The sequence below is a fragment of the Macaca fascicularis genome, chromosome 15 (genome assembly GCF_037993035.2).
Source record: "Macaca fascicularis isolate 582-1 chromosome 15, T2T-MFA8v1.1".
Classification (NCBI taxonomy): Eukaryota; Metazoa; Chordata; class Mammalia; order Primates; family Cercopithecidae; genus Macaca; species Macaca fascicularis.
In genome coordinates this window covers 16,893,625-16,921,211 of record NC_088389.1, presented here as the reverse complement: position 1 = coordinate 16,921,211, position 27,587 = coordinate 16,893,625, and the positions used below count along the sequence as shown (strand labels likewise).

The window sequence follows — 27,587 nt, the reverse complement described above, 5'->3', positions numbered from 1 at the left end:
GGCTTTCAGCAAAACCCTCTCTGGGAGGCATCTGGAGCAGAAACGCTTGGGAGGTGGACCCGTCTCCATGGGTGGTGAGAGGCCATGCATCAGGCCTACCTTTGAGGCTCAGCTTTATAACTAACTAGCTGTGTGATCTCAGACAAGTGACTTAACCTCTCCCAGCCACTGTATCCTCATCTGTAAAATGAGAATAAAAATGACGCCTGCTGCACAGGAGGGCTCTGAGGATTGAATGAGGATGCGTACTTGACACTTAGCCAGGGCTTGGGTGCAAAGGAGGCCCCAAGGGAACTCCACACTTTGTGTTCTGATAGGAAATGGAGATGGCCTGAGGTGGGCAGGGAGGGAGAAAAGCTTTTCTTTAGGAATTTTTAGAGTTGAAACGGTTGGGTCAGGAGTCTTCATAGAATGACAAAGGAAGTGTTTAAGAAGAAATGCTCCTCCAGTCCTCCCTGGCTTGTATTCCATCCAAAAAATTTTTTATATTACTTCACAAAGGAAAGGTATTTCCATAAAACTCTTGGCATTATCACATCATGCTGAATTTTGCTGCCAAGGACAAGCAGTTCAGAACAACAGTAAAAACTGTGGGAAGGTGCGCGCGGGCATGCAGGGGCAGTGCACTCTGTGGCAGGAGGAGAGGGGGCCACTATCTGCCAGCATTGCTCTTAGTGAAGGGGGGTCCCCACTTTCCTGACTAGGCCTCGCTTGGGGACCCTGTACTCAGGGGAGGGGCTGCTCCAGTCAGGATTGTGGGTTGGAGGGCCCAACAGAGCAGGTGGCCGAGGCCATGGGATGAGGTGAGGAGGTCGCACTCAGTCTGAGGCAGAAAGCAAGGGGGGAGCTGCAGCCCAGGTTTTCCCAGAGTTTTTCTGGGGGTCCTTCTGGGTCATGATTCCAGGCCACAGGGACCAAGTGGCAGTGTTGGACTGGTATAGCAGGGAGATCCTTGGGCACACCATAACCAGCCTCCTCTTTGCCAGCGGAGGCCCCACACACCTCCGGGGACAAGGAACTTGCCAGCCACTGATTTTGTTGCTGGCTAGATCTGAGTTTGGATCATAGAACACACTTTCCGCTCCCTAAGGAGGCAGCCCTCCAGAAAGGCTGTAGCAGCCCCGTGTCCCAGGGTCTGACCAGCTCTGAAGGTCATCCTCCTGCCCTGCTCTTCTAGAAGCCTCGGCAGCCCTACTGCTTCAGAACAAGGGCCTGCTCCTCCTCCAGGGCCCCTTCGGGCTGGGCCAGTTCAGTGTCAGTGGGTGGACAAGGTATCTGTGTGATGTAGGGATGGGCAAGTCATGTCCTTCCTGTCCCCTGATGTTGGGAGAATTACCCTTCAGAATGTGGCTGCCATGGGGACCTGGCATGGAGGATCCCCTCCACCTTAGTGTGTAGGTTTCAGGGCCTGCCTGAAGTGCAAGCCATTTGTAGGACAGTCTTGTGAGCTCGCTTCTCAAGTGGGAGGGAGTAGCCTTCTGACCAATACCACATAGGAAACGTAGGCAGGAGAGGACTGGGTTTGCCCATGAGAGCAGACAGCCTGAGCCTGGGGGCGGCATCAGCCGTCAGGTGGTGCCAGCCTCAGTGAGGAGCGTGGCAGGGCCGAGAGGGCTTCATCTCAAGAAACTGGGTGTTGGCCCTGGGGAGACATTAACTACGTGGGAGTCTGATATCTGGACTCGGGGCCGGACCATATCTATGTTTCTTCTAATTTTCTGTTTTTTCTCTTGTTTTTTTGTTTAATAAAGACTTCTTAGTAAAGACCTAGATTTGAAGCATGTGGTCTTAGACAAATCACTTTCTCTCTCCTATCTGCTTTCCTCTTAATAGCTTTCTCTCAGCACTGCCCTAGCATTACATGCAGTAACAGTGACCATGAAGAAAGCCAGCTGGTGTGGGGCCCTCGCTGTGTGCCAAATCCTAGACAAAGCACTTTAGGTACATTCTCTTTACCCTTCTCCCTACCCTGCAAGGTAGTTCTTGTCCTTCTTTTCAGATGCAGAAACCGAGACCCAGGGAGATTTAGCAGCATGCCCAAGGACACATGGCTGGTAGGAGGTGGGACCAGCACTGGAGCCCAGGTGTGTGGCCCAGAGCCTGCGCAGTTGGTTAGCTCTATACCAGGTGCCTTGGACAGAGGTGGTGAGGCCACAGCCCAATACATGTCTTTCTGCATTGGCCCCAGTTGGCCCTAGTACGTGTGATTTGTATACCTCTTTATGTCTCCTCACCCCATTTTTAAAAATTTGTCAATGCCACTCTGACCCAGCTTTGTAAAGGGGACCTGTGGGCAGGAGAAGGGACCCTCAGGGGGTGGTAACAGGGTCAGGCAGCTTGGCCCAGCTGCTTATCACCCTGGGATCTTCCCATTTCCAAGCCCTGGAGTCAGGGGCTCTGGCTGTGGTTGACCTCTTTTCCCTGCCCTGCACCTGGGTTTGACTCCACTTTTCCTACCTGTGTAAACATCGTGATCTCTGTCCAGGGTGGTGAACTGCTTGCCATTGTGCCATGTAAAGGAGTCACCCGCATTGCCATGGTAGCGCCCCAGCCGCAGCTTATAATACTCGCTCTCAGGTTCCAGGCGGAAGCTGGCGTATTCTGCAAAGACTTTGCGGCCGGACCAGTCCTCCATGGTCACCAGGAGTTTGTAGTTGCCTTGGTTCGTCAGCCAGTAAATGTTCTCCAGGCCCAGCCAGTATTCGCCATCAATGTTCCCAAACCCTTGCTGGGGAAAACCCGGGAGAGTGTTAATGTGGGGCCTACAGTGCCTGCAGCCAGCAGGCCTGGCTGTCGGACACTCAGCCCTGGATAGAGGGGCCTGGGAAACAAGCAGAGCATGAAGCAGACCTGGTTCAGACCCCTACTCTACCACTGAATCTCTCTGTGACTCACACATTATTCAAAATATGTAGAGTGCCTATCCTGTGCCAGGCATCACGTGAACCCCAGATTCCTCGTTCTTACGTCAGGGAGGCTACATTACCTTCCCCACAGGCTTGCTGCAGGAACATGTGTGCTGGGGCAAGTGGAGGGCCTGGCACTCAGTAGGCACGCAGCAAGCATTCCTCAGACAAATCCCTGACCTTCACGGAGCTTCACCTCCTTCTCTGGAGATGGGCTGTGTGTGAGGGTCACGTGTAAACTCTAATGCACCAGACAGGTGTGAGCCGTGACGCATGTGTCCCATCCACTGGGGCTCCCCTCTAGGTCTACAATCTAGTGGTATCCACCGGCATGGCAGAGCCATGTGTGCAAGGCATCATGGCTTCAGGCAGTTTGTGAGCTTCAGTGTCAGAGGCCTCAGCTGCAGTCACTACTGGGCCAATTGCTGGCTTTGCAACCCTGAGCAAATTACTCCACACTTTCACCTGTAAGCTGGGTCCATAACATAACCTCCCTCAGGGGGTTGATACAAGATTAAACAAAATAACGCATGAAAGCCCTTAGCATGGTGCTGGCATGGGTTGGGCACTTGGCAAACCGAGCCACTCTTGCCTTCCTTAGTGCCACCTCTGTTTAGAGGGTGAAGAACCATGTATGTCTGAGTCCTGGCAACTTTCCCTGCTACACAGATGAGCATTTCAACTCCCTGGGAAGCAGGGAGCCCAGAGGATGAGCCTGGAATTAGGACTTGAACATTGCCACAGTTCCCTACCAGGACTCTCTGGGGGATTCTCCCAGGGACTGGGAGCCCTTTGGGACTTGCCCCTTCTGGGCTTTGAGAGCAGGTCTTTCTCCATGGAAACCCCTGTTGGGAATGAAATGCTCCCCACTCCTGGGCCCCTATACCAGCATTTCTAAACTCTCACCCTGTCCTGTGGGGCTGTGGTGGTCTGCTCTACTAACTCTTATCCTGCAGCACTTGCTAGCAGCAGTCAGAGGAGGAGCTGGTTCTCACTACTCCTGGTGGGTTTGCACAGTGGCCCTGTCTGCATCCTTCTTGCCTCAGGTATGTGTGCTGTTGGGGCCGCACTGGCCTGGACTTGGTCAGCATGTACCTCTGAGTGGGCTCTTCTACTGGTCGCTCAGGCCTCTCTTAGGGTGGGCCAGTCACCTTGTGGGCAGCACAGACAGCCCCTGCCGGGTCTCACCTTGTACGTCTCCCAGTTCCTGAAGAAGTTAACAGAGCCATCCAGGCGTCTCTGGATGACAGTCCAGCCCCCGGGGTCGTGTCTCTGGTCACACCACACCTGCATGAGGCGGTTGGTGTTCTCCGGCTTCACCAGGTAGATGGAACTGGTGTCGTGGCCATCCTCCAGGGCCTGCAGGCAGTCTCTCCATGGGCCTGGGGACACAGACATGCATATACATCACAGACCTGCCTGTCACCAGGCCACACCCCCAGCTGCACCTCAAGCAGGCACAACCTCCGATGAGGCTCCAGCTGTGAGCCATAGGCCCACAGTCTGAGGTAACCAATTTTTATTTTGCGAGTTTGATAAATAATTATAAAGACAAGAGCCTTGGACCGGGGGTCAGGATGCCCACACTCCAAGCTCACTTTCTCCTCTCACCCGCCTCACAGTGTGACTTTGGGCTTCTTCACTTCTCCCAGCCCTCAGTTTCTTCCAGTTGTAGAAGGGAGATCAGATTTCCCTCATACAGCGTTGTCAGGATTACTGAGATCATTTGGGGAGAAGTTGCTGGGGTGATCTTTTTCAGGTTCATTGTATTAGGAAAAAGAGATGTGGACCTACTAAATGTGGCAACATCGGTCAGTGCCTGCAGGCTCTGATGGCTTTGTTTCTGCAGGGAAACTCGGTTCCGCTGGATTACTGTTTCTGGGGGCCAAGTGCAGTTGGCCCCCTTCAATTCTGACTCCACATCTGCCCTTCCAGTGACAGTGCTTCGTGATGACTGCTGCAGCTTTTACTAAATGAACTTCCACAGTCACGGGGGCCTAGGCCATGCCCAGAATTTGGCCATGTAGCCAGAGACTTTGGGATATTCCTGGGATTCACTCACTGCTCTTCAAGTGTCTTTTTAGGGAGCCAGGTTCCCTTTCAGCTCAATCTGTGTGTTTTCCAAAGGAAGCTCAATGAGGGCCAGATGCTCGACCTCATGCATTCTGAGGTCTTCCTGGCAGGCTCATAAACTTAAAGGATGATGTCTAGGATACAGCCCAATCCATGGCTCTCTTCTGAAACTGAGACCAGAGGGTTCTGTGATTCTTTGTGACTCCACTGAGCTTGGGCAGCCCAGTCAGAAGGAATGGGTGTTATACCACAGGTCTTTCAGCCCTCACCACCCCTGCCCATCAACTCTGCCCTCCCCAGGCAGTTTCTTATGTTCCAGTGTTGGTCACATCAGCAAGAAGGTACAAGCTTGAGTCACCAAGGGTCTGGACAGTCTGGGGCCTTTCTCATTGATCTGAGGAACTTTTAGAAGGTCTTCAAGGCCTAGCCATTCGATGAAAATGGCTGAAAGAAAGAAAATCATGTTTTGCTTCAGTCTCTTCAAAATATTCCCCATAGGGCCGGGTGCGGTGGCTCACACCTATAATCCCAGCACGTTGGGAGGCCGAGGCAGGCGGATCACAAGGTCAGGAGATCGAGACCATCCTGGCTAATATGGTAAAACCCCATCTCTACTAAAAATACAAAAAATTAGCCAGGTGTGGTGGCAGGCACCTGTAGTCCCAGCTACCGGGGAGGCTGAGGCAGGAGAACCGCTTGAATCCGGGAGGCAGAGGCTTCAGTGAGCCAAGATGGCCCCACTGCACTCCAACCTGGGCGACAGAGTGAGACTCCGTCTCAAAATAAACAAACAAACAAAAAATCCCCACAATGAGACTGGTTAAGGACGAAAGTGCTAAGAAAGTACCATTGTATATGTTCTATCAATTTGTGTGTTTATTCAACAACTGTGTATTGAGTCCCAGCCTCTGCAGATGTGGTGCTGGGCAGCGGAAGCTCAGGGCAGGGTGGGGCTGCTCTGATGCCCAACGAGGGAGGAGCTGACCTCACTACCTCCTCCCCACTTGAATTCCTGTAGATCCTGTCCTTTCTCTTTCTGTGGGAGTTGAAGGGAGGTGCCCATCAGTGACAGGTGTACTCAGCTTTTCTGGTGCAGGTCACACTTCTCACATTCCTTCCTGGCTGGTGTTTGGGCTCAACTAGTTCACAGGTAATGGTTATAAACCAGACAGACTTAGGTTTCTGGTCTCTGTTAGACATCTCAGGTGGGCTCTGCCTGAGGCCTTGCAGGAAGAAGCCTTGTGTTTGAGCATTCATCCACCTAGAACCTGACGGGAAGCCAGGCGCTGTCTCGCTCATTCCTTGCTTCCCACTGCCCAGTATTGCCCCGAGAAGAAAGATTGGTTTGGGTGCTGACAGTTAACTCGGGGGGCTTCTCCCTTCATCTTCCAGGGAGAAACTTCTCACCCATTTACCTTTTTGCCAGGCCTCTTCTCCAAAGGATGGGGCAGGACCCAATACTCCCCACCCCTGGGTAGCAGATGGGGCACAAGCAGCTGCTTCCTTTGGCAGTGCCACTTCCCGCCTTTCCCCTACCACCCCCTCAGTATCCTTCCTGGGGAAGGGGAGGCCAGACCTCCAGAAAGAGCATTTGTGAAGGAGAAAAAGGTTTTGGTTGTGTTCAGCTGAAGCCCCAGGGACGGAGGCAGAGAATGGGAGTCTGTCCCCAACAGCTGGAGCAGAGCGCCGGTGGGCGTGGGAGGCCTCCTAGCTCCTTACCAAGTCAGCAGCACAGGAGAGGCCGTTTGATGCGAATACTGGTGACGGAAGATCCGGCAGAAGCCTGCAAAATAACGCCCACTGAGAGAGAGCAGCCCAGCCTCTTACTGCACAGCTGCCAGGACTGCTGCAGAATTGTCAGATGTAAAGGCTGCCTTTGAAGGAGGCGCCACGTAGGGAGAGGCTGTGGAGGCTGCTGGGGGAGTGGCAGTTGGCCTCGTGGCTCCAGCTGGGGCTGCCTTTGTGGGCGCCATCAGTGATCTCAGTTTTACCTTTGGCATTTCCACCAAGGGCTCTATTTAAAGGCAAGTGTTTTTAAATGTTTTGGGGCTACTAGTCCCTTTACGAATTTGGGGATGGTTCTAGATTCTTTATTCAGAAAAATGTACAGACTCACACAATTATGTATATAGTTTCAGAAGGTAATAGATTCCCAAAGTCCCAGGTTATAAACTCCTTGCTCTAAGAGTCATGACTGAAGTTAGTAATATTAATAGCCAGTGTGTACTGAGCATTTCCTATGGTCCGAGGCACGTATTTCCACAGCTGACCCTCCTGACACTCCTATGAGGTAGGAAAGCAGACCCTGTGGTCATTAGGGGATCCCCTCGAGGTTACCTGGTGGGTAAGGGACCCAGCAGTTGTATGCACCCAGGGCGTGTCCAGAGCTCACACACTAAAGTACTCTTCTTTTTCCCCAACCAGAGCGAACTCAAGAATCAGGGACCCAGGCTGACTTAGCTCTGTGTCCTTAGAACTAATGTTAATCTTTGCCAGTCAGCCAGCGACAAAATAAAACATAAAAATTTACAGTTCTTTGTCAAGGTATAAAACTTTTAAAAATCTTTAATGAGTTTTTTCTTCCATATTTACCTTTTGGTGTTCTTTGCCCATTTTTCAACTATTCTAGTGTCTGTTATGATGTAGAAGAAGTTTTTCTTTTTTTAAAAAAGGCAAACATGGTAATTCTTTTAAGGCTTTCTAGAATAATGGAGTAGGTATCAAATAGTGTCGAAGTGTTTAGTATTTTCTGCTGTTACAGAAAATGTGCGTATGTGTCTGTACACTGAATTTCACATGACAATCAGGCCCCATTAGCTTCTGTCGAAAACACATATTCAAACACAATTTCCCTCAGAACCCTTAGTAGACCTCTATGAAATCTCCTGCATTCAAACACATTTCCTTTTCACACATTAAAGGCACCAGTGGCAAAGGTCAGAAACATCAATGATGGATGAAAATTAGTCAGAAAAAGAGTTAACATTGAAAAATTATCAGCAGTAAAATTATGTGGCTCCCTTGAAATAGCAGAGACAAAGCATCCTACTTTGAGGAGAAATCCACAACTGTAACATATAAATAATACTGTGAAAAATCTATATCGGTTCCATATAAACAATGCCCTCGTAGGGGGCCAGGCAAGGGTCAGGCCTCGATGGAGGAAGACCTGGCTGAGGACGCAAGGGCTGGAGGAGGACTCCACACTTGGAGTCAGGAGCCCTCGGCTCCAATGTCGATGGCCTCACCTCTGCACAGTGTGACTTTGGCCTGGGTCCTCATTGAGCCTCAATTTCTTCTTCTGTGAAATGGGGAGGAGACCATAGCTGTTCTGAGAATGTCGTGAACACAAGAGCGGCCAGCATGGGGGCCAGCTGGGGCAGGTGCTCTGTGAAGATTATCCCTTTCTGTTTCCTTTGATAGATGAAAGCTGACATTTTTGAAGTTGTTCACCTCCCCAACTCATTCCTCCTCCACACACACGTTACTACGTTTGCTTTTCAATACAAGACTAAATGTAAGATATTTACCAGTAGATGTTTTCCGTATATTTTTAAGTCAGAATTTCAGTGCAGAAGGCCACAAAGATATATTAACGTGAAGAATGGAAATCTTTTTTGTCAATGAAACTGAGTTTTCAGTGTGCAGTGGGCAAAGCGCTCCCTTTGGACCAGTGCAGAGTACCTAGTGGTGTTTAACTTGGCGCCCCTTCTGAGAGGGCAGCTCTGCCCAGAGCATCAGGCCAACACTAACTCGGCAGCACCTGGGCTCAGAGTGGAGCGAATGCCCCGACCTCATCTCTATAAAGACCACATTTACATTCTTGGCGGAGCTGTGGCCAAATGTTCCACGTGAAGAGAAGTGCGGCCCCGTGGCTGAGCCGAGTCTGTGTGGTTCCCTGGAGAAGCAACAAGGGTGGGAAGGCACACAGGGTCTGGGGTCAGGAGGCCTCCAGAGGAGGGACATCAGCAAGTGGGGGAGTACCAAGTACACAGGTCTCAGCCCGGACCCCACTGCCACACCCTGGTAAGTGTTGGAGGTGATCAGCTTTGGGTGCTTCCTTCCTCCTCCCTGGGGCTCTTGACAGGGATTAGGCACACAAGGACTATGGCCTCCCAGGAAACGAGGACCCACTTGATTGATGGCTGATTCAGTGCTTGCTACCCCCAACACAGGGCCTTTCAGGTCAAGCTGAGTTAGAACCGGCACCTAGGCCAGGCAAGCATAACATCCTATTTACAGTTCTCTTTCTGTGGATCTGGGGCGGACCAGCATCAGCCTGATTTACCCGTCCAGGCCCTAGTGGAGAAATGGGCTCACAAACTGCATCAGCTCTCAGTGCAGTGCTCCTCCTACTAGGAAAACATGGCTCCGTGAATATCTGACCTTGAGGCTGGGAGCTAAGCAGTGCGGCCTCTGTGGGCAAGAGGGATGCGTCTTCTCCCTGACGCGCCTGAGGTGTGGGGGGAGGAGCAGAGTCCTTCCTGCCCACAGCACAACTGGACCCCGTGGCTGGCCAGCAGCCCGACAGTCCTCTTTATCCCCGAGTCCAGCCCCAGGTGTCAGAATTTGACCACCTTAGGCTACTCAGAGGACCCTGAGTCCTGTGGGAAATGTTCTGGGGGGCTCTTAGTTCTGGGAAGTTGCTCCCGTGAATATTTGAGTCCATATGCAGGCTCTAGGGAGAAGCTTCTGTGTTATCATTAAGATGCAGTCTGCTTTTAATGAGAACTGTATGCTGTTTTCACTTACTCTCACTGATGGTCTGTCTCCAAAAAGTCTTCTCACCACTCCCTGAAACATTTTTCTAACAGGAGAAAGGACTAACTGTTGAAATTGGATCTGCAATTTCCTACCCAAATGAATGCATCTGAGTGCCACGGCACGTGGCCTGCTTAGGTGAGAGTCCCACCCAGGCCAGCATCAGGACTCACTGGGCACCCCATGAGGGCAGGAGAACAGACACACAGGGTCAGGGGATGGGGTGTGCGGGGTGGCCACAGTGAGGAGCAGTTGTATGGGGATCTTCGAATCTCATTTATCCCGAGGCTTGGCAAAGTAAGGTTTTGGTTATGGACGTATATATATATATATATTCTATGTCAGTCACTGCTTTTCAGTGAACCAGAGTACAAAACAATAACCTAAACATAGGAGTAGCTTGTATGGTCCCAAAGGCATTTCAGTTCCTGCAGAACCTCAGAGTTAACATCACACATATCATTTCTGATCATTCCAGGGAAAAGGTCCAAATGCTTGTGCCTGCTTTCAGTCCTCTTTAGTCCTGAAGCAATGGGCATGGTGCCTGGGGCCAATGAGTGTTTCAGGAGTTGATGAAAATGTTTGAGGCCTCAAAAAACTTACTGGCTCTAAAATATGAAAAGAAAACTACAAAATCAAAATTTATTGTGGTAATTAAATTTCTACAAAGTGTAACATCTTGTCAAGTTCATTAATTGTTAAATTTTGTCTTCATGAAAATGTTATTACTTTTGAAAACAATTTGTAGGTTAGATTTTTTTCACTTCCCAAGAATTCCTGAACATGCTTGATGTTTACTGAGAAATTAGATCCAACCATAAATTAATTGAGTTACTCTTAGCCAAATAATTTTAAAAGCAAAAGTATTAAATCCTTTCAAAATTGTTCCAGTAAAAATTATATTAAATGTGTGAGGTAGGTCATTTCAATGCATGTGGTACAGCCTGAGGCCTCTCAAATAAGAGCTCTTAGGGCCCAGAAAGGGCTTATAAAGGTCCTGTTTCTGTTTGTTTGACCCCAGGAGAAACAGACATTGTAGCGCTGCTTCCCAGAGGCCACTGTCCAAAGCATTGCGCCACTCTTAGGTTTCCACCAGCGCCGCTGGGCAGGAGGAGAAACAGCGGCTTTAAAGACATCTTTAAAAAGAGTTTGGAAGGGGCTTTGGTGGTCTCACTGTGTGCAGAGGTGAGCAGCTCACCTTGGCTCCCTGGGGGCAGTGGCCAGTTGCACCCAAGGCTTTCTGGGTGAGGGAGGTCTCTGATGTAGTGGTGGGCAGTGCCCCAAGTTTCCGCAGGCACACTAATGAGAGTGACCATGGCTCTGTCAGAGACTGTGGTGCTGTCCTGCAGGCATATCATAGAAGAACTTACCAGATCCATGACTACAGTCCACAGATACTGGACAGGTAGCAGTCCCTGGTTAATTGGCCAGCCTATTAACCCTTTCCAAAGAATGGATCAGCTTCGTTGGTTTCTTCTTCAAGAACCTACATCGGCTTTCATGGGTGACTTTTAATCTTCCAAATGCTCATGAACCGTTCGTGTACTCTTTTCTATAGTTTTACTGGGGCTTGACCACAAGCCAGTTGTATGTAATTTCTAGTATACATGCTTTTTCTTTTCCTGAAAACAGGACATTTGTCTGGCACCAAGCCTTGTCTCCATGATTTCTTGACTATCACTGGCACTGGTTCTGAGAGCACTGCAAGGCCCTTACCTTCCTCATCACCTCCTTCAGGAAGCCTTCCCCAACCCCAGGAAAGCTACTTAATCCTTTTCAGGGTTCCCAAAATGCTTTGTATATGTATCTCTACTGGAATAAAATAAGAATGGTGATGATCATGTACCTAGAGCCTTTCATGTGCCAGGTGCTTTGCACACTGTTTGATTTCATCCTCGTAAGGCCCTGCACCTGTGAGAAAGCCAAGGCTCAAGAGGATCGCATGGCTGGAAAGTGGAGGATCTGGGATTAGAACTCAGGTTCACCTTCTGTGCTGCAGTTATCACACCACATTAGGATTGGTGGGGATCTGTGTCCCAGTAAGACTGTGGGCTCCTTTCAGGCAGGAGCCCTTGCAGGCTCACTCCATGAGTCCCTACATGCTCTGTGTGCCTCCCTCCATCTTTCAACCCTCCATCCTTCACCCTCCATCCTTCACCATCCTGAGCTGCATCCCCTTTGCTACCTTCATTCTGTGCTTTCCAGCTGAGAACCAATAATAATAAATCCATCTGGAAACAGAGACCCCACAACAGATGATAATCCACATCCAGACCAAACCCTGGCAAAGGAAACCTGCTTTGTGGGAAAGTCTGGACAGTTTGTAGTAGTCTGTCTGCACATTATGCCTGGGATGGTGCCAGATGAGTAGATTTTTTGTTCATTTGGACCCTATTCTAGACATACCATCTAAGATACTTAATTTCATCATTTAGGAGCTATTGTATTTATAATTTAAACAAATTCTCTTAGCATGGTTTTTCTCTGTATGTACAGTAGTTTTGACTTATTGTATTAAAAAATATCAGGAAAAAGTAGCTTATTTTTTTTAAAAAGCAAAGGATCACATAAATAGTCCAGGCCCTGTAGCTGCATAGGCTCATCTTGAGATACAAGATGAGGACCATCAGGCTGATTTTCAGCATAATCTTTGACCAGATTCATGCCAGGGAGAGCCGAAGTTGAGGCAGTGGTGATGCGGGGATAGTAGGAAAGATCATCTCCAGTGTTCCCATCAAGAGGTCTCTGCTGCCTGCATCCTTCACTGATGTGGGCGTAAACCACTGAAAGTGTATACTTCATCACTTTTATAAGACTGAACCTAGTCCATTTCCTGATGCTATAACAGAATAGCACAGACTGGGTAATTTATAAAGAAAGGAAGTTTATTTGGCTCACAGTTATGGAGGCTGAGAAGTCCAGGAGCATGGTGCCAGCATTTGTATGAGGCTAACTTAATACTACTTTATTTTTTTTATGGGGGTGGGGGCTGGGGGGGACAGCATCTCAGGATTAGTACTATACAAGTTCACCGCAGCAATCCATTTGTATGACCATTTAGCTGGCCACAGATGCCTGATCTCTAGGGTTTTCTAGATTTCTTTCAGTTTGCCAAGTACCAATCTTGGGATTTTCAGGCATCAAGATCCCAGATCATGAGTTTTTTTTTTTTTTAACAGTAACAAGTTGATAGTTTATCTCCTATGACTGTAAATACCCTGAGCATTTAGCCAAGTGTCATCTTTGGAAAACTGCCTGAGGAATGGAGGGGTAGCTTTCCATCACACTCAAAAGGCTCTTTGTGATCAGTTCCCAAAGGTACCAGAAGAAGAGGAAGAGAAAGCAAAGCAGTAAGGGAGCTAGCCCTCCTGGAACCATCATCCAGGTGGGCCATCTTCCTAGAGTAGATTTTGTTTAGGAAGAAGCTAGCAACGAATGCTCTTTGAGAAATCACTGGATTATGTAGTTTGTGCTAAATTTGGAATCTTATGTTTAACAAACCTTTTAGAATAAAAGAAAATATTATACAGTGGAAATAGCACATGCTCTGAAGGCAGGAGTCCTGGGTGGGCTTTTGCCTCAGCCCCTGTGACCTTGAAGGCTGAGTCAGAATGGGCAGAGTCACCCTCACTCACCACCATCACCACACACACCCTGTGCTTCTCCACCTCTCTGCAGTGCTTGGGCCTGGACGCCCAGCCTGCTGGAGCTGACCCAGCCACGCATGGGTTGACACCTTTTCACCTGGTTGCTTGTTTGACCTCCAGAAAGAATGGGAGCTACAACATCATATATTTCTCTGTTTTAAAACATACCATTGTGCTGGGGAATCACAATCGTGTACATATTTCCTACCTTATAGGGTGGAATAAAATACAGGTGGAAAATCTATCTAGGAAAACACTCTTGTTCAAGTTGTCCATGCCATCCTGGCCATAGCCCATCTGTTGTGAGATGGGGTGGCTTCCACCTGTGCACTGTTGTCACTGAAGCAATGTGGGGGCCTCCTAATGTGGCCCCAAGGGAAGGTCATGTCTACTGATATTTATATAGTCAGGGCTAACATTTAAAGAAATCAAAGCTTCACACTTAGCTGTATGTTGAAAGACTTAGCTATACACTGAAATGCTGAGTAGAAGGAACCCCAGAGGATATGTCCAGATTGGATAAAAGTTAAAAAGTAGACTTCAGTTGGGTCCATTTGCTGGGAGTCGGGTGCACATTGTGCTTTCTGCTGGAAAGCTCGGCTGGTTCCTGCTGGGCCTGGGGACGGGGAGCACGATGGTGGTGGGTTGGTAGCAACAGTGTTTTGTGTTATCAGAACCATGAGCATTCTAATAACAAATCTACCACCTCTGTTCCCAGAGCTCATTTTAAGGAACTGTTTGGAACAGGGCACCAGGAAGTAGAGAGAGAAGGTCAGGAAGTAGAGACAGAAGGTCAGTTCCCTGTGGCAGCTGGGGCCAAGTCAAGCATTCACAGGGTGATTTTTACACCAGTTCCCCTCCAGCCTTCCCGTGGAAATGTGCAATATCCAGAGTAGTTAAGACACACTTTGGTTTGAGTCTTGGCCGACCCACTTACTAGCTGTGTACCCTTGGCTAAGTTACTTAACCTCTGTGAACCTCAATATCCTGCAAGTTACAAGTCCCAGGATCGATCTCTGCTCTGCCACCAACAGGCTCTGTTACAGGAAGGCCGTGCTAGGGGATCTGAGAGGCCCCCAACAGTTCCAGTATTTCATGGTTTTATGGCCCCTTCTTCACTCATTGAGAAATAAACTGAACTGGTTGTATTCTCTTTCTCAGGAGAGAAAACAGCTAAAAGTGCTCACTCCTTTTGGTCGTTAAAGATTAGTTTCTGACAAAGCCCGTCTGTGGCAGCTGCTGTTGGCACTCTCGTTTCCTCCCTGATCAGTCTCTGGGATGGCACTGCGCAGGGGGGCTGGCACACGTGTGGCTCTGCCTTGGGTGGTCTGAGAAACAGTACCAGAACCCAGGTGCCTGCTCTGTCCTTTGCCTCTTAGAGAATGACCGCTGTAGCTTTCCTCTTTAATAGCAGCAGCAGGATACATGGGGCAGAGGACCACAGACAGGGCCATTTGGCCCAGGCCTCATCACAGCATCATCCTAACTAAAATGCCTTCGGGTCTGGCCAGACCTGAGAGACACAGGACAAAGCCCAGGTCAGGGGGCAGGGAAGCCAGGAGCTGCCTGTGCCTCCTCACTCAGGCTCTCAGCAGGCCATTCTGACCTGGGGCCACCCTGTTACTGTCTCAGTAAGGCTGGGAACAGGCTTGTGAGTACAGCTTCAGATAAGCAACCATGGCTCCCTTGGGAAGGGCATGCTGTGGACAGACAAAGAAGAAAAGAGCACATGGCTCCGAGGTTGCTGAGTGAAAGGTTTGGAAGCTGCCAAGGCTCGGGTGCAAAGGTGTTTAATTGCAAAGGTGTTTCTGGCCGAGTGATGTCCCTGAGAACAAAGGATCTGTTGGATGAGAGCACAGAAGAGTGTTTTGTCTTCCAGGATCAGAACCTGCTCCAAGCCCTCTGAACAGACCTGATAAGAATGTTCTCTGCTGACTGGATGCCCTGACTGTTCTCTGCAGAGAGACCATCTGTTTTTTCCTCCCAGTTTAGTCCTCAACACCAGGAGAGGGCAGGGCCGTCCCCCAGCTGCTGTCTTCCTGGGCTCTGTCTACCCATTCAGCTTCCACAGCTAGGCACTCAATCCCAGCTGGCAGCGCCTTGTGTGGGAGCTCAGTGGTGAGATGGGTCACAAGAAATCTACTAGTAATGAGCAAGTACCAACATTGGTACGTAACAAAAAAGGATAAATTCTAATGCATTCAAGTTATCTCTGTGATGAAATCACTGCCATTCCCTCCCATGACAGCATGCTTTCTTAAGTGGGAGAAAAAAGATGGGTGAGTGCAGGACCCTTGGATACACACAGCCCACGCTGGATTGTGAACACAAAGAAGCAGGAGATTGAACCATCTGAGGTGCCAGGAGTGGAACGGTGCCCCTGGGCCCTTGCAAAGACTCATCTCCATCAGAGATCCACTAGTCACTTGGGTTCCCAACTCCCAGGTCTGCCTGGTAAAATCTTACAAATCCTTCAAGATGCAGCAAAGAAGTGCCACCTCTATCTAACTTCTCCCTTCCCTCTAGGCAGAATTAGTCATGCCACCTTACTGTCCCCCAGGGCACTTAGCACACCAGGGTATCACCACAGTGATCAGACAGCCCAGTTTTCACTGCATTCCTGATTTTAGAAATTTTGGCCTTGACAGATACTCCCTCTCAGAGAAATCTGTTGTCAGATCTGATGTGCTGATTTTAGGGACTAGAAATCATGGGCATTGGATGGATCCCAGATGCATTCATGCACCTGCCACCTCCCCCAGACTGAGCTCCTGGAGGTCAGGGACCATAGTTGTCACCTGCTTCCCCAAGTCTAGTGCTGTGACCAGCATGCAGTAGGGGCTCAGCAAATGTTGGCTGCACTACATGACATAATGTTTCATGCTTGATTGTATTGTATCCACAGCATAACACTGTGAGGTTATGACCCTTGTCCCCATTTTACAGAGGAGAAAATTGAGGCTCAGAAGAGTTAAAACTTTCTCGTGAGGGAACAGCTAACCAAGGGGAAGAGCATGGATGCAAACCCAAGTCTTTATTCCTATACTATGTATCTACCAGCTTAGTTCAAGCCCAGGAATGTCCTGAAATGTTTTGAGTTAGAAACCAGAGACACTTAGGCAGAGGAGAGGCCAGAGGAGATCTGTTGAGTAACCACTGAGTCCAGCCTGTCTCCAGTCAGGGTTATAACAACATTCAGCTGGGCCTTTGGTGCCCAAGGGCACGTTTTACCCTCTTGGTATTCTATCAAGACAAATTAACACACCCTGCCCTCTCTTTCAGAGCTTCTGATTTAAAGCAGACACGTGTACAGATGGAACGCCAGAGCTAAAAAAGGGACTGACTGTTTATTTCAGTCTCCTTGTTTTAAGATGAAAAGACCTAGATCAAAGGAGACTTGTAGTTTACTGTGGACCCAACATTGTGCTAAACATGTTTTTTTGTAGTATTTCATTTCCTAAAGTGACAGGCACTATTTTAATCTATCCTCAATTAACAGATGAGGAAGCCGAGCCTCAGAAGGACAAAGTGACTTGCCTAATGTCCCAGAGCTAATCAGTGGAGGAATCTGGATTTGAATCCAGGCCAGTCTCCTCCAAAGCGCCTGCCCTCAACCCTGCAGCCAGGCCAGGTCTTTCCTTTTAGGTGCTGCAGAGGATGTTCACCTTGCATTTAACTCACCTCCCCTGCCCCGTCTGAAAACAATGCTGCCCTTGTCCTCTGCCCTGGCCACCCTCCTGCAGTCAGGTTCAGCCCCTCTTTGGAATTAGCAAGAAGCTGCTATTCCCAGTACTGGAGGTTATTTTTAAAAGTGTGAAATAAGTGTAAAGCAGGATATTTTCAGTAAAAATCTCTCCCTGCTTATACAATGAAGTGGTACCGAAAGCACTGACTTGGAGCAGATACATGGTTCATTTTTGCAGAGATGAATATAGTTCTCATGTGGCAGCCCACTGGGAAGGCTCAGGTGTTCTGGGTGAACAAGGCGCTGAGCTTCAGAGGACTGGATGTGTGCTGACATTCTGAGAGGGAAGCCTCTGGCCTGCTTCTTCCAGAAATGAGGATTCCTAGAGTCCTACAGCGTAGAGGAGTCAGCCGGATATTTAAAGTGAAAAGACCTGAATGCAAATCTAGCCTGAACACCCTAAGCCTATTAGCAAGTTACTCATCCTGTCCATAAGGAGCTCCAGGAGTTAATTATGTAACCTACATGGAAATGTCCAGTGCCAGTATCTTGGGTAAGCTTTAAAACCTGCCAGCAACCCCATTCCTCCCCCATAACGGTATTTTGAGAATGGCTGTATTTTAAGATGAAACGTGTATGTAAGAGCATATGGAAGCATCATTGAAAATTCTAGACAGCAGCAGACTCTAGGAAGTGTGTGGGCTTTAGGAAGGACTCCTTCCCATGCCCAGCCCCTACAATGCATTTATCATATTCTTTTTTTTTTTTTTTTTTTTTTTTTTTGAGACGGAGTCTGGCTCTGTCGCCCAGGCTGGAGTGCAGTGGCCGGATCTCAGCTCACTGCAAGCTCCGCCTCCCCGGTTCGGGCCATTCTCCTGTCTCAGCCTCCCGAGTAGCTGGGACTACAGGCGCCCGCCACCTCGCCCGGCTAGTGTTTTGTATTTTTTTTTTTTTTTAGTAGAGACGGGGTTTCACCGTGTTAACCAGGATGGTCTCGATCTCCTGACCTAGTGATCCGCCCGTCTCGGCCTCCCAAAGTGCTGGGATTACAGGCTTGAGCCACCGCGCCCGGCCGCATTTATCATATTCTTAACGTGGGTAATACTTTCTTTTCTTTTGGCCCATGGTTTATTTGGTGAGCATTTACAGGGGGCCAGCCCTGTGCCAGGCACAGTGCATGAGCTGCGGGAGAGACCTTCTCTTCTATCTGCCAACACACGGGATCACATGCAGAGCCTAGAAAACTACAGGCCTTGGGTTCTTTCCTGCCAGAAACCAGAGAATGTTTGCCCTGTTCTGAAACTCCATTTCTTGGTAATGCCTTTGAGGATCCATCTAAGGAATGTGGTCCCCGCCCTCACCCCACTGGCTCCAGCAGCTCGGCCCAAGGGATTGCTGGGGGATTGTGCACGTCTTTGGCCTGGCTTCAACAGGCCGTGGCTTTTCCCCCATTTGTGGTCACAGCCAAGGGAAGCCTGGTGCCTGGCTCTGAGACCCACATGGAACACGATCCCAGAAGGACTTACCCGATGGCTTGTCTGTGGAGGATGGGAGGCTGGTGAGGGTGGGCATAGTGGGCAGAGGGGGTGGCAGCACCTTCAGGTTCTGGTCACTCTGGATCTCGTTGGTAGAGATCTGGTTGATGATGCGGTTGTAGGTGGGTGGCTGGTAGACCCGGGGCGGGGCAGCGGGGGGTGGCTGGGGGACGGGCCTGGCTGCGGGCACCCTCTGGCAGTGCTCCTCAAGCTGTGCGATGATCTCCGATTGGTTGTGGGCTAGTGTGGCCAGGTGCTGGTACTTGTGCTCCAGGTCCTTGTACTTGCTGGCCAGCTGCAGCATGTCGGCTGTCTGGTTCAAGATCCTGTTCTCCAGCTGGGAGAGCTCCAACGCATTGTCCCGCTTGCGGATGATCTCATGCAGGAGCTGCATGTAGAGCTGCGTGACCCGCGAGTTCATGTTGCGGCTCTCCTTGCGCAGCAGCTTCACCTCGCTCACAATGCCGCCGTCCACCTCCACCAGCTGCTGCAGCGTCTCTATCTGCCGCTTCTGCTTGAGCAGCTCATTGTTGAGCAGCTCCAGCTCCTGCTTATGCACTCGGTTCTCCAGAAGCACCTCAGGCTCCTTGGAGTTGACGCAGATGGCACCTGTGACCCGCTGCTGGGGCACAATGAAGGTGTAGGTGCACTTGTCCTGGGACTCGCCCGCCCGCTTGTACCTGTTTAGGTAAATGAACTCTCTTGGCGAGCCCTCCTCAGTGCCCTCAAAACCATCCTCCTGGCCTGCAGCAGCTCCCATGGCAGCCAGCAGTCCGAGCCACCAGCATGTCACGCACAGTGGCCTCATGGTCCTTGCAAAATGGTGGTTATTCTTTGTGAATAGAATCTATGAAAGCCTGAAAGTAAACAGAGGGGAGAATCAGTGACGGTCCCACCACTGTCAGTGCCCTGTGCTGTCAGTGATCCCAGCCTTCTTGCCAGGCAGGCAGAGCTTTCCAAAAACTCAGCTTCAGGATGCTGGGTTATATTCTCTTGAAGTCAGAGAACAGGCAGCCATTCTGGAAGCAAGAGGAGACAGGCAGGCTCCAGCAGAGGTAGAAGGGAAGAGGGAGGGTCTCAGAGCATCTAAAGGCAGGAGGCCCTGGCCCTGCTACTTCCAGAGCCAGCTCCAACGCCCGCAGCCGCCTTGCTGAAGTACTGGCCTACAGCCTGAGAACCGTATCCAAGCAGCTTCAAGCTGGGGAGGGGAGGCAGAGGAAGGGTTTTCTGATCTCCCTCCTCTGCTACCTTAGGCTTCTCAGACTGTTAAGTCTACCTATTCTATACTTTCACACCCCCTGAACTTTCCCCTTGTAATACCTATCACAGCAGTGCTGAATAGCAGTTCTGTTTGATCTTCTCTGTTGGATTCTAACTCCAAGAGGGCACGTCCTGTGTCTGATTCAACCCTGTATTCCCAGGATGTTGCACTTTGGGCAAATATTTGATAAATGAATGAATCGTTCAACACGTTATGGAATACATTCAGGTTTTAGTGGACAATGTCAGTGGAAGGATGTGTCCAGTTACGTGGCTCTGGTCACTGTGTTAGCTAAGCTACAGAGCCAAAACAGGAACAAACAATCAAGTTCTTCTGAATCCAAATATTTGTAATAGCCAGTGACAGCAGAGTCCTGACCACTGCGACGTGATTAAGTTAGAAGAGAGCAGAACACAGAATGTGTCTCTAGTTTTGCTTCACTTCTATTCTTGGACCATTCATCCCTTCACCAGATGTTCATTGAACACCTGTGATGTGCTGGACAGCATGCTGGTGGCTGGGGATACAGCTACCAACAGGATGGAGCCAGCCCCTGCCCTCATGGGGCTTTCATGTCATTATGCCGTTCCCAAATGCCGGAAAGCACAACTGTCACATGCTGTAAAGGGGTATTACAGGGAATTGACCTAATCGGAGGGTCAGGAATGCTTCCCTGAGAAAGTGCCCTTTACACTGACCCTTGAGGAATGAGTAGGAGTTAAATGGGCCAAGAGGGAGGGGAGGACATGTGCTAGATCCCTCCCCTTGCCCACTCGAGGGCCTTGCTCCAGCAGTCCTCACCATCTCCCCAACATCATCGTGGTTTTCCTATAATCGTACTGTTATTTTTCTCAACTTGAAGAAAACCCTCTCTTGACCTCATATCCCTTCTGCAGCTGTTGTCGCATTTCTCTGCTCCCCTTTTCAGCAAAGCCTCCAAAGAGTTGCCTGCACTCACCATTTCCAGAAAGTTCCTCTCTTCCTGGTCTCTCTTGAGCCCACCCTCATCAGACTTTGCCTCCTCCCCTGCATTCTAGGTTGCTCTAAACAGGATCACCAGTGGCCTCTGTTTGCCAGATGGAAGGGCTAGTTCTTTTTTTTTTTTTTTTTTTTTTGAGACGGAGTCTCGCTCTGTCGCCCGGGCTGGAGTGCAGTGGCCGGATCTCAGCTCACTGCAAGCTCCGCCTCCCAGGTTTACACCATTCTCCTGCCTCAGCCTCCCGAGTAGCTGGGACTACAGGCACCCACCACCTCGCCCGGCTAGTTTTTTGTATTTTTTAGTAGAGACGGGTTTCACCGTGTTAGCCAGGATGGTCTCAATCTCCTGACCTCGTGATCCGCCCGTCTCGGCCTCCCAAAGTGCTGGGATTACAGGCTTGAGCCACCGCGCCTGGCCGGAAGGGCTAGTTCTTGATCCTCATTAATATTTTCCCTCTCACACTGCGGAATACAGTTGGGCTCCCTTCTTGACCTTCTTTCCTGAACGCCACCCTGCCTCCTGTCTTGCTGGCTGTTCCTCCTCAGAGCCTGTGCTGGTTCATCCATCCTCATATTCCTGTCCTTTCTCTTACTGTTGAGGGGGACCTAAAACTCAGTCCTCAGAATTTTCTTTACCTTAGTGATCTCATCCAGAGGTCAGGTTGGTGATCACCCTCAAGTACTGATTACTTCGTGTTTATTTCTGGAACTCTCCCCTGGACTCTAGACTCATACATACAGCTACTGCTTTGACATTTCCACTTGACTATCTGCTAGGTATCTCAACTCATCCAGAAATGAACTCGTTTTTCCCCATACCTCCAACCCAACCTGTTCATCCCAGTTTTTCCTGTGTTAGTAAATGTCCACTCTAGTTGCTCTGGCCAAAAGCCTTGAAGTCATCCTAGACGCCTTTCTTTCTTTCATACCCCACATCTAATTCACCGCCAAATTACATTGCCAGAAATATTCTCAGAGTCCTGTGTCTCCCCACCTCCCTGCCACCAACCTGGTGCAACCCACCTGTGCCATTCACCTGGACTCTTGCAGTAATTTCCTAACTAGCTTCCCTGCCCCGGCCTTGTTCATCCTACCTTCTGTCCTCAACTTGGTAGCCAAAGTGGTCCTTTTTAAAAAGTCAAATGGGGTCACTCCTCTATTCAAAACCCCCAGTGGCTCACCATCTTGGAGGAAAAGCTAGTGGGTCTCCAAGGCACTCTATGATTTGGCCCCCACTTCCTCCCTGGTCTCGTCTGTGACCCCTCTCCCCTTCGATCATCTCCTCCAGCCACTTGGTTGGCCTTTTGGTTGTCCCTTGAGTGCTCTAAGCACACTTGGGACTCAGGGCCTTTATACTTGCTGGTCCTGGCCCCGTTCTTCATTGTTCCCTCACCTCTTTCAGTCTTTGCTGAAGTATCACCTTCTCAGTTAGACCATCCCTGCTGATTGAAGATTGTGACCTCACCACTTTCCCCCTGCAGTGTCCTTATCACCATCAGATACAGGCTGTCTCCCTGCCCCATTCCCTTGAATGCAAGCTCCATGAGGGTAGAGGGTATTTGTGTTGGTCACCGCTCCATGTGCAGGGCCTACCACGTGGCCTGAAATACATAGGAGCTCAATAAATATTTGTTGATGGAATGACAAGCCACGCCTGCCAACAGATGCTGAGCAGCTGGGAGTGCTGGAAAGAGGGATAGACTGGGGCGGGGATCCCACGGACAAGTGACTGCCTGAGGAGGTCAGAGCTGTGCAGAGGAGGGCCTATGTATGTATTTGTTAATAACATCCATTGACCGAGGTCCACTATATACCTGACCCTGTACTAAACATTTTGCAAGTGTTTTCCACTTTCCCGTATTCTCATAATCTCCTTTTAAGGTAGATACTGTTGCTGTTTACATTTTATAGATGAGGAAACTGAGACTCAATGAGGCTGAGTGACTTGCCCAAAATCAGAAAGCTAGAAGGTGGCAGAACCAGGGCTCAACAACCCTGGTCTGATGGATTCGAACCTGCTAACTCTGAACGATGACACAGACATGTATTTAGTCTGGATATTAGCATCACTACTTTCTGATTTCACATTAATCTATGCTAAAATAACAAGTATGACACAGGACTTACAGATTTTGTCCTCCCTGTACCCCTTAGGGGGCTTCTCCAATGAGGACCCTGCGTCTGGGCTCCACCTTGTACCAGCCAGTGAGCAGTTCCAAGAGACCCTGTGCTCTCTGGGGCCCTGCTGAGCTGTTTTCCACTTAAATGACAAAGCCCAAGCGTGATTCCTATGGCCCGCTCAGGCCTCTCTGAGGCCAGGCAGAGAAAGGTGTGCGGGAGCTTCTGGTTTGGGCTCTGCTAGGAGGTGGGGCTGCAGTGACGTCAGTGGAAACCCAGCTGGGTTTGGAAGTGTTTGCCTGGTTTCCAACAGTGCTTTGGCTGCCCCTGTGCTAGTGGCCACACCCACCCCAGAACAATGGGGAGGAGCCGCCCCCGACCCTGGGCTAGGGCACGTCTGCAGGGCCACCGCCTTCTTCAGGCTGCTTACCTGAGGCAGTGGGTGACAAACACCTCTCTGTGCCCGTGTGGGCGTGGGGCTCCACTGTGGCCAAGAAACTGCCAGAGGCCCAGGAGGCAACCTGGCTGCAAGGCAAGGCTGGTTTCCAAACCTTCCTGGACCTCCAGATTTGAGATTTATGGTTGAGTTCTATCCTCTCCCAAACATGGGCTCTCACGGCTCCCTGGCAGAGTTCTTGCCATGGCACTTGGGACCTAAAAGGCCGAGTTTCTTCTGTGAAATGGGGTGATCCAACCCACCTTGCACACTAGGTGAGCAGCATGGAAGCACATCAGAAGCAGGAGATTGGAATAATGCGTTAGCATTACGATAGCAGGAACAACAAAGCTGAAGCAAAACCAACAACAGTAAGGATGCTAAGCGTAGGCCAGGCAGCGTGCCAAGCACTCACACCATCTCCTCGACTAAGCCTTGCACAGGGCTTTAGGGCTTCCAGGCCCTTCACATCCACATTCTCTCATTTAATCATTCCAACACTCAGAGTGACTTATTAGTGTTATGCCCATTTCTAGGCTAAGGAAACTGAAGCTCAGAAAGGTGTGGGGGTAGCTGACTTGAGGTCACGTTGCTAGCAGTGGGACCTCTTGAAACTGTGTTGATTCTGAGTCCTGTTATACCTCTGTGGGGCCTGAGCTTAGTGGGGTGACTCGGAACTGATTGGATTACAGGAATGAAGGGAGGGAACAGGGCACTGTGCTGGGCGCCTGACATACTTTGTCCCAGGTAATCCAGTGGGTTGTTACTCACCCCGGTTTTATCAACGGAGACATTGCAACCCGGACAGACTTGGTGACTTGCCCAAGAACACAGCAGATAACAGCCAAAGCTGCCTGAGCCTAGGACCTGGGTCAGCCTGATACCAAGGGCCATGCTCTTTGGGCTTCTCTTTGAGCCTCAGAGTCATTTATTTTCCTTGGAGTCCAAGACTCCAACCCCAATTCCTCCCTTCCCCCCAGCAGTTTTTTGCCAGTTTGGCGGTTCTTAATGGGCAGTAATAAGTTTGTTTACTTTTGCTCTCTTGATATTTATTCAACTAATTGCATCTCAAGGGAAAAAACACCCCCCGCCCCAACCCCGGCATTCCAGCCATCTTAGGACTGGAGAAGAACTCAACTCCATCAAAATGATGCTCCTCACTTTTTTCCTGTGTCCAACAAAGAAAAGCAAATCCAACTGTTTTCCTTGGCTTCAGAATTAAAATAAAAACGATTCTTAAAATTGCTTTTCCACATTGTATTGTGAGGAGTTTCCATCACGCACGGGTTTTCCTTCCCCACAAGTGAGGCTGGTGTGACTGTGCCACGTGACAGCCTTTGCACACGGGGAGGCAGCCTCTCCAGGCCTTGGGTCCCACCCAGTCTCCGGTGGGCTGCCTCTGAGTGTCGCCGCTTGGCCTGATGTGGTGGGGCCACACATCATGTGTCCACATCCCTCTCACCACTGTGGTGCTACAGCCCAAGCAAGGAGCAGCTTTGTGGGAACAGCTGTCATTTTTTTTTTTTTTTTTTTTGAAACGAGTCTTGCTCTGTCGCCCAGGCTAGAGTGCAGTGGTGCGATTTCAGCTCACTGCAAGCTCCGCCTCCCGGATTCAAGGGATTCTCCTGCCTCAGCCTCTCAGGTAGCTGGGACTATAGGCACCCACCAGCACGCCCGGCTAATTGTTTTGTATTTTTAGTAGAGATGGGGTTTCACCGTGTTAGCCAGGATGGTCTCGATCTCCTGACCCTGTGATCTGCCCACCTCGGCCTCCCAAAGTGCTGAGATTACAGGCGTGAGCCACCATGCCTGGCCGAAGAGCTGTCATTTTCATAAGATGGAGCTGTGTATTCTGCCCTGTAGCAGAAGCTGCTGGCCTGGGATCCTCTTTTGAGTTCACCCCAAAGGTTAGAAATGAGAAAAGTTCCAGTAATAAAAAGAATAACAACAACTACTTGTCACTATGGCTCAAGCACTTTATATACATTATCTCACTTAATCCTCCCAACAGCCCTGCAGGCGGCCTGTTATTTGAGGGCCGCCATGCATGGTGGCCCCACTTGTGCACTGTGCAACTTAAGGGGGCACAACTCACATTCATAGTCTTTATGTTTTTTATATTTATATTGCAGCAGTTTTCTAATGCCCACAAAGATGCTTTTAAGGCTAACAGCAAAGCTGACGTTTATCCCTATTTGCAGTTGAGGAAACTCTTGAGATTTGAGGATCGTGAGTCATTTGCCCAAATCACAAATTACTAAGTAGCAGAGCCACTAACAGACCCCAGAATAACCCCCAAAGATACCGTACTATAAATAAAGAGAAACCAAAGTGCCAAAGTGACAGGAAACCCAAAAGAGATTGTTCTCTGACCCTCTAGGCAGGAGGACGACAGGAGTGCTCTTGCCATCCTTAGGCCTGCAAATCCCGGAGAAGCCTCCAAATTAAATCCGGATCTCAGGAGTTGTTTCATCATCAGTCCAGGTTGTAGTCCTGCCTGGAGGACTTACAGAACCAGCCCCTTACCACCCGCCCTCCCGTCCGCACTGCCCATTGGTCTGTGATCACAGATGAAGGCCAATTATGGGTCCCCGCCAGAAGAGGCATCCCAGCACTGCAGGAGGCTGGAGAAGCAGGCCTCTGCCAAGACAGTCAGGGAATCTGGAACTGCCAGCTGGCCCCTGAAGTCAGGGTTCTGGGAAGCTAGAAGCCTGAGCTGTGCTTGAGTGAGTCTGGTGGACCTGAGCAGGAATCAAGTTTGTGAACCTATCATCAGGACAGAAGACAGATGAAAACATCAACATTAGCTAGCAGGTGTTCCTACTAAAGCTGTTGAAATGTATGATGTGCTGGTAGGGAGGTATCCAAACCAATTGGTAATCCAGGATGTGGGAAGGATCCAGATGAAGGAAAAGGCCCAGCTGATCGCGTGACCGGTAGTATTGTAATAATGGCTGTCATTTGTTTGTTGTGAACTTGGGTGCCCACCTGCACTCTATCTCACTGGCTCTTAATAGCTCTATGAGTAGGGGACCATACCTCCTGGTTGGCCCCGGTTGAGGTCTGTTGTCTTACGTAATTATTATTGAGATGGAGTTTCACTCTCATCACCCAGGCTGGAGTGCAGTGGGGCAATCTCGGCTCACTGCAACCTCTGCCTCCCAGTTTCAAGCAGTTCTCCTGCCTCAGCCTCCTGAGCAGCTAGGATTACAGGTGCCTATCACCGCGCTTGGCTAATTTTTGTATTTTTAGCAGAGACGGGGTTTTGCCACACTGGCCAGGCTGGTCGCGGTCTTATGTAATTATTAATAGCACCCCCTTTTCACTCTCAATATTGTCCTGACTGAGCAACAAACTATATGGTCCCATTACCTAGGAGAAAGGCATTATGTCTGCATTTGGCAGTAGAGGAAACCCAGGTCTAGAAAGGTTAGGTCTCTTGTTCAAGGTCACGTGGAAGTAAATATCAAAACTGGGATTTAGCTGTCAACTGCTAGGTCCAAACCCTGACTTGCATCAAGATTGTCTCTTCAACCAGTATGAATAAAAGGTGCTTGCTTGTTTAATGGCTGAGATGCAGCTTGCGTCTTACTCACTATTGACTAAGTAGAAATAGTTTTCAGGTCAGCACAAGGGTGTGTTTTGTTGGATGTTGGAAAGAGCTGCTTGATCATGCGAGTGGTAATTACGACCCCAAAATGGGTATCTGGGATGAGCCGTGACACCCTCACCTTGGAGGACCTGGTGAAAGGACTGTGCATCGTTTGTCCTGGATGATTCACCATCAGCCTGGAGGCCAGGGAGGGCATAACCAGATCTCCAACTGCCCTCCCCTCCCAGCTGAGGATGCTATGAATCGTTCCCTACCAGAAGGCACCCGGGGAGTCTGGAGCCAATTCCCAAACCCTTCTAGTTCAGCTTTCATACAACCATTGATCTATTATCATTTATCTATTATCCATCTAGCCCTCCATCACCCACCCATTTAGCCTTCCCATCCAGCCAGCCATTGTGTATTGCTACTACCTGGTCATGGGTGATGGGAGTCAGGAGTCAGAGAAGCAGGGTAAGAGATTTGCCTGGAGGAGTAGCATTGGGGGTTTGAATCTGCCTGGTGCTTTGGGTTCCTGTGCTCCTGCCATTGGTGAGTTGCTGGCTCCAGGAGCAGTTCATGGAGGAGGCGGGTT

At 49.7% G+C, this 27,587-nt stretch overlaps 2 protein-coding genes across 34 annotated transcripts in view; one reads left to right on the top strand and one right to left on the bottom strand.

Moving 5' to 3' along the window:
- The window catches only part of RALGPS1 (Ral GEF with PH domain and SH3 binding motif 1), a 309,728-nt gene that overhangs the window by 173,285 nt on the left and 108,856 nt on the right, over window positions 1-27,587 (top strand). The gene's annotated exons all lie outside the window — the stretch shown is intronic.
- ANGPTL2 (angiopoietin like 2) overlaps window positions 1-27,587 on the bottom strand; it is a 36,104-nt gene that overhangs the window by 1,877 nt on the left and 6,640 nt on the right. The window contains exons 2-4 of the mRNA XM_005582183.5: window positions 18,599-19,464; window positions 4,095-4,288; window positions 2,458-2,728 (exon numbers count right to left, since the gene is read on the bottom strand). Coding sequence (XP_005582240.2) covers window positions 2,458-2,728; window positions 4,095-4,288; window positions 18,599-19,415 — 1,282 coding nt within the window. The 5' untranslated portion in view covers window positions 19,416-19,464. The remainder of the gene's footprint in view (window positions 1-2,457; window positions 2,729-4,094; window positions 4,289-18,598; window positions 19,465-27,587) is intronic.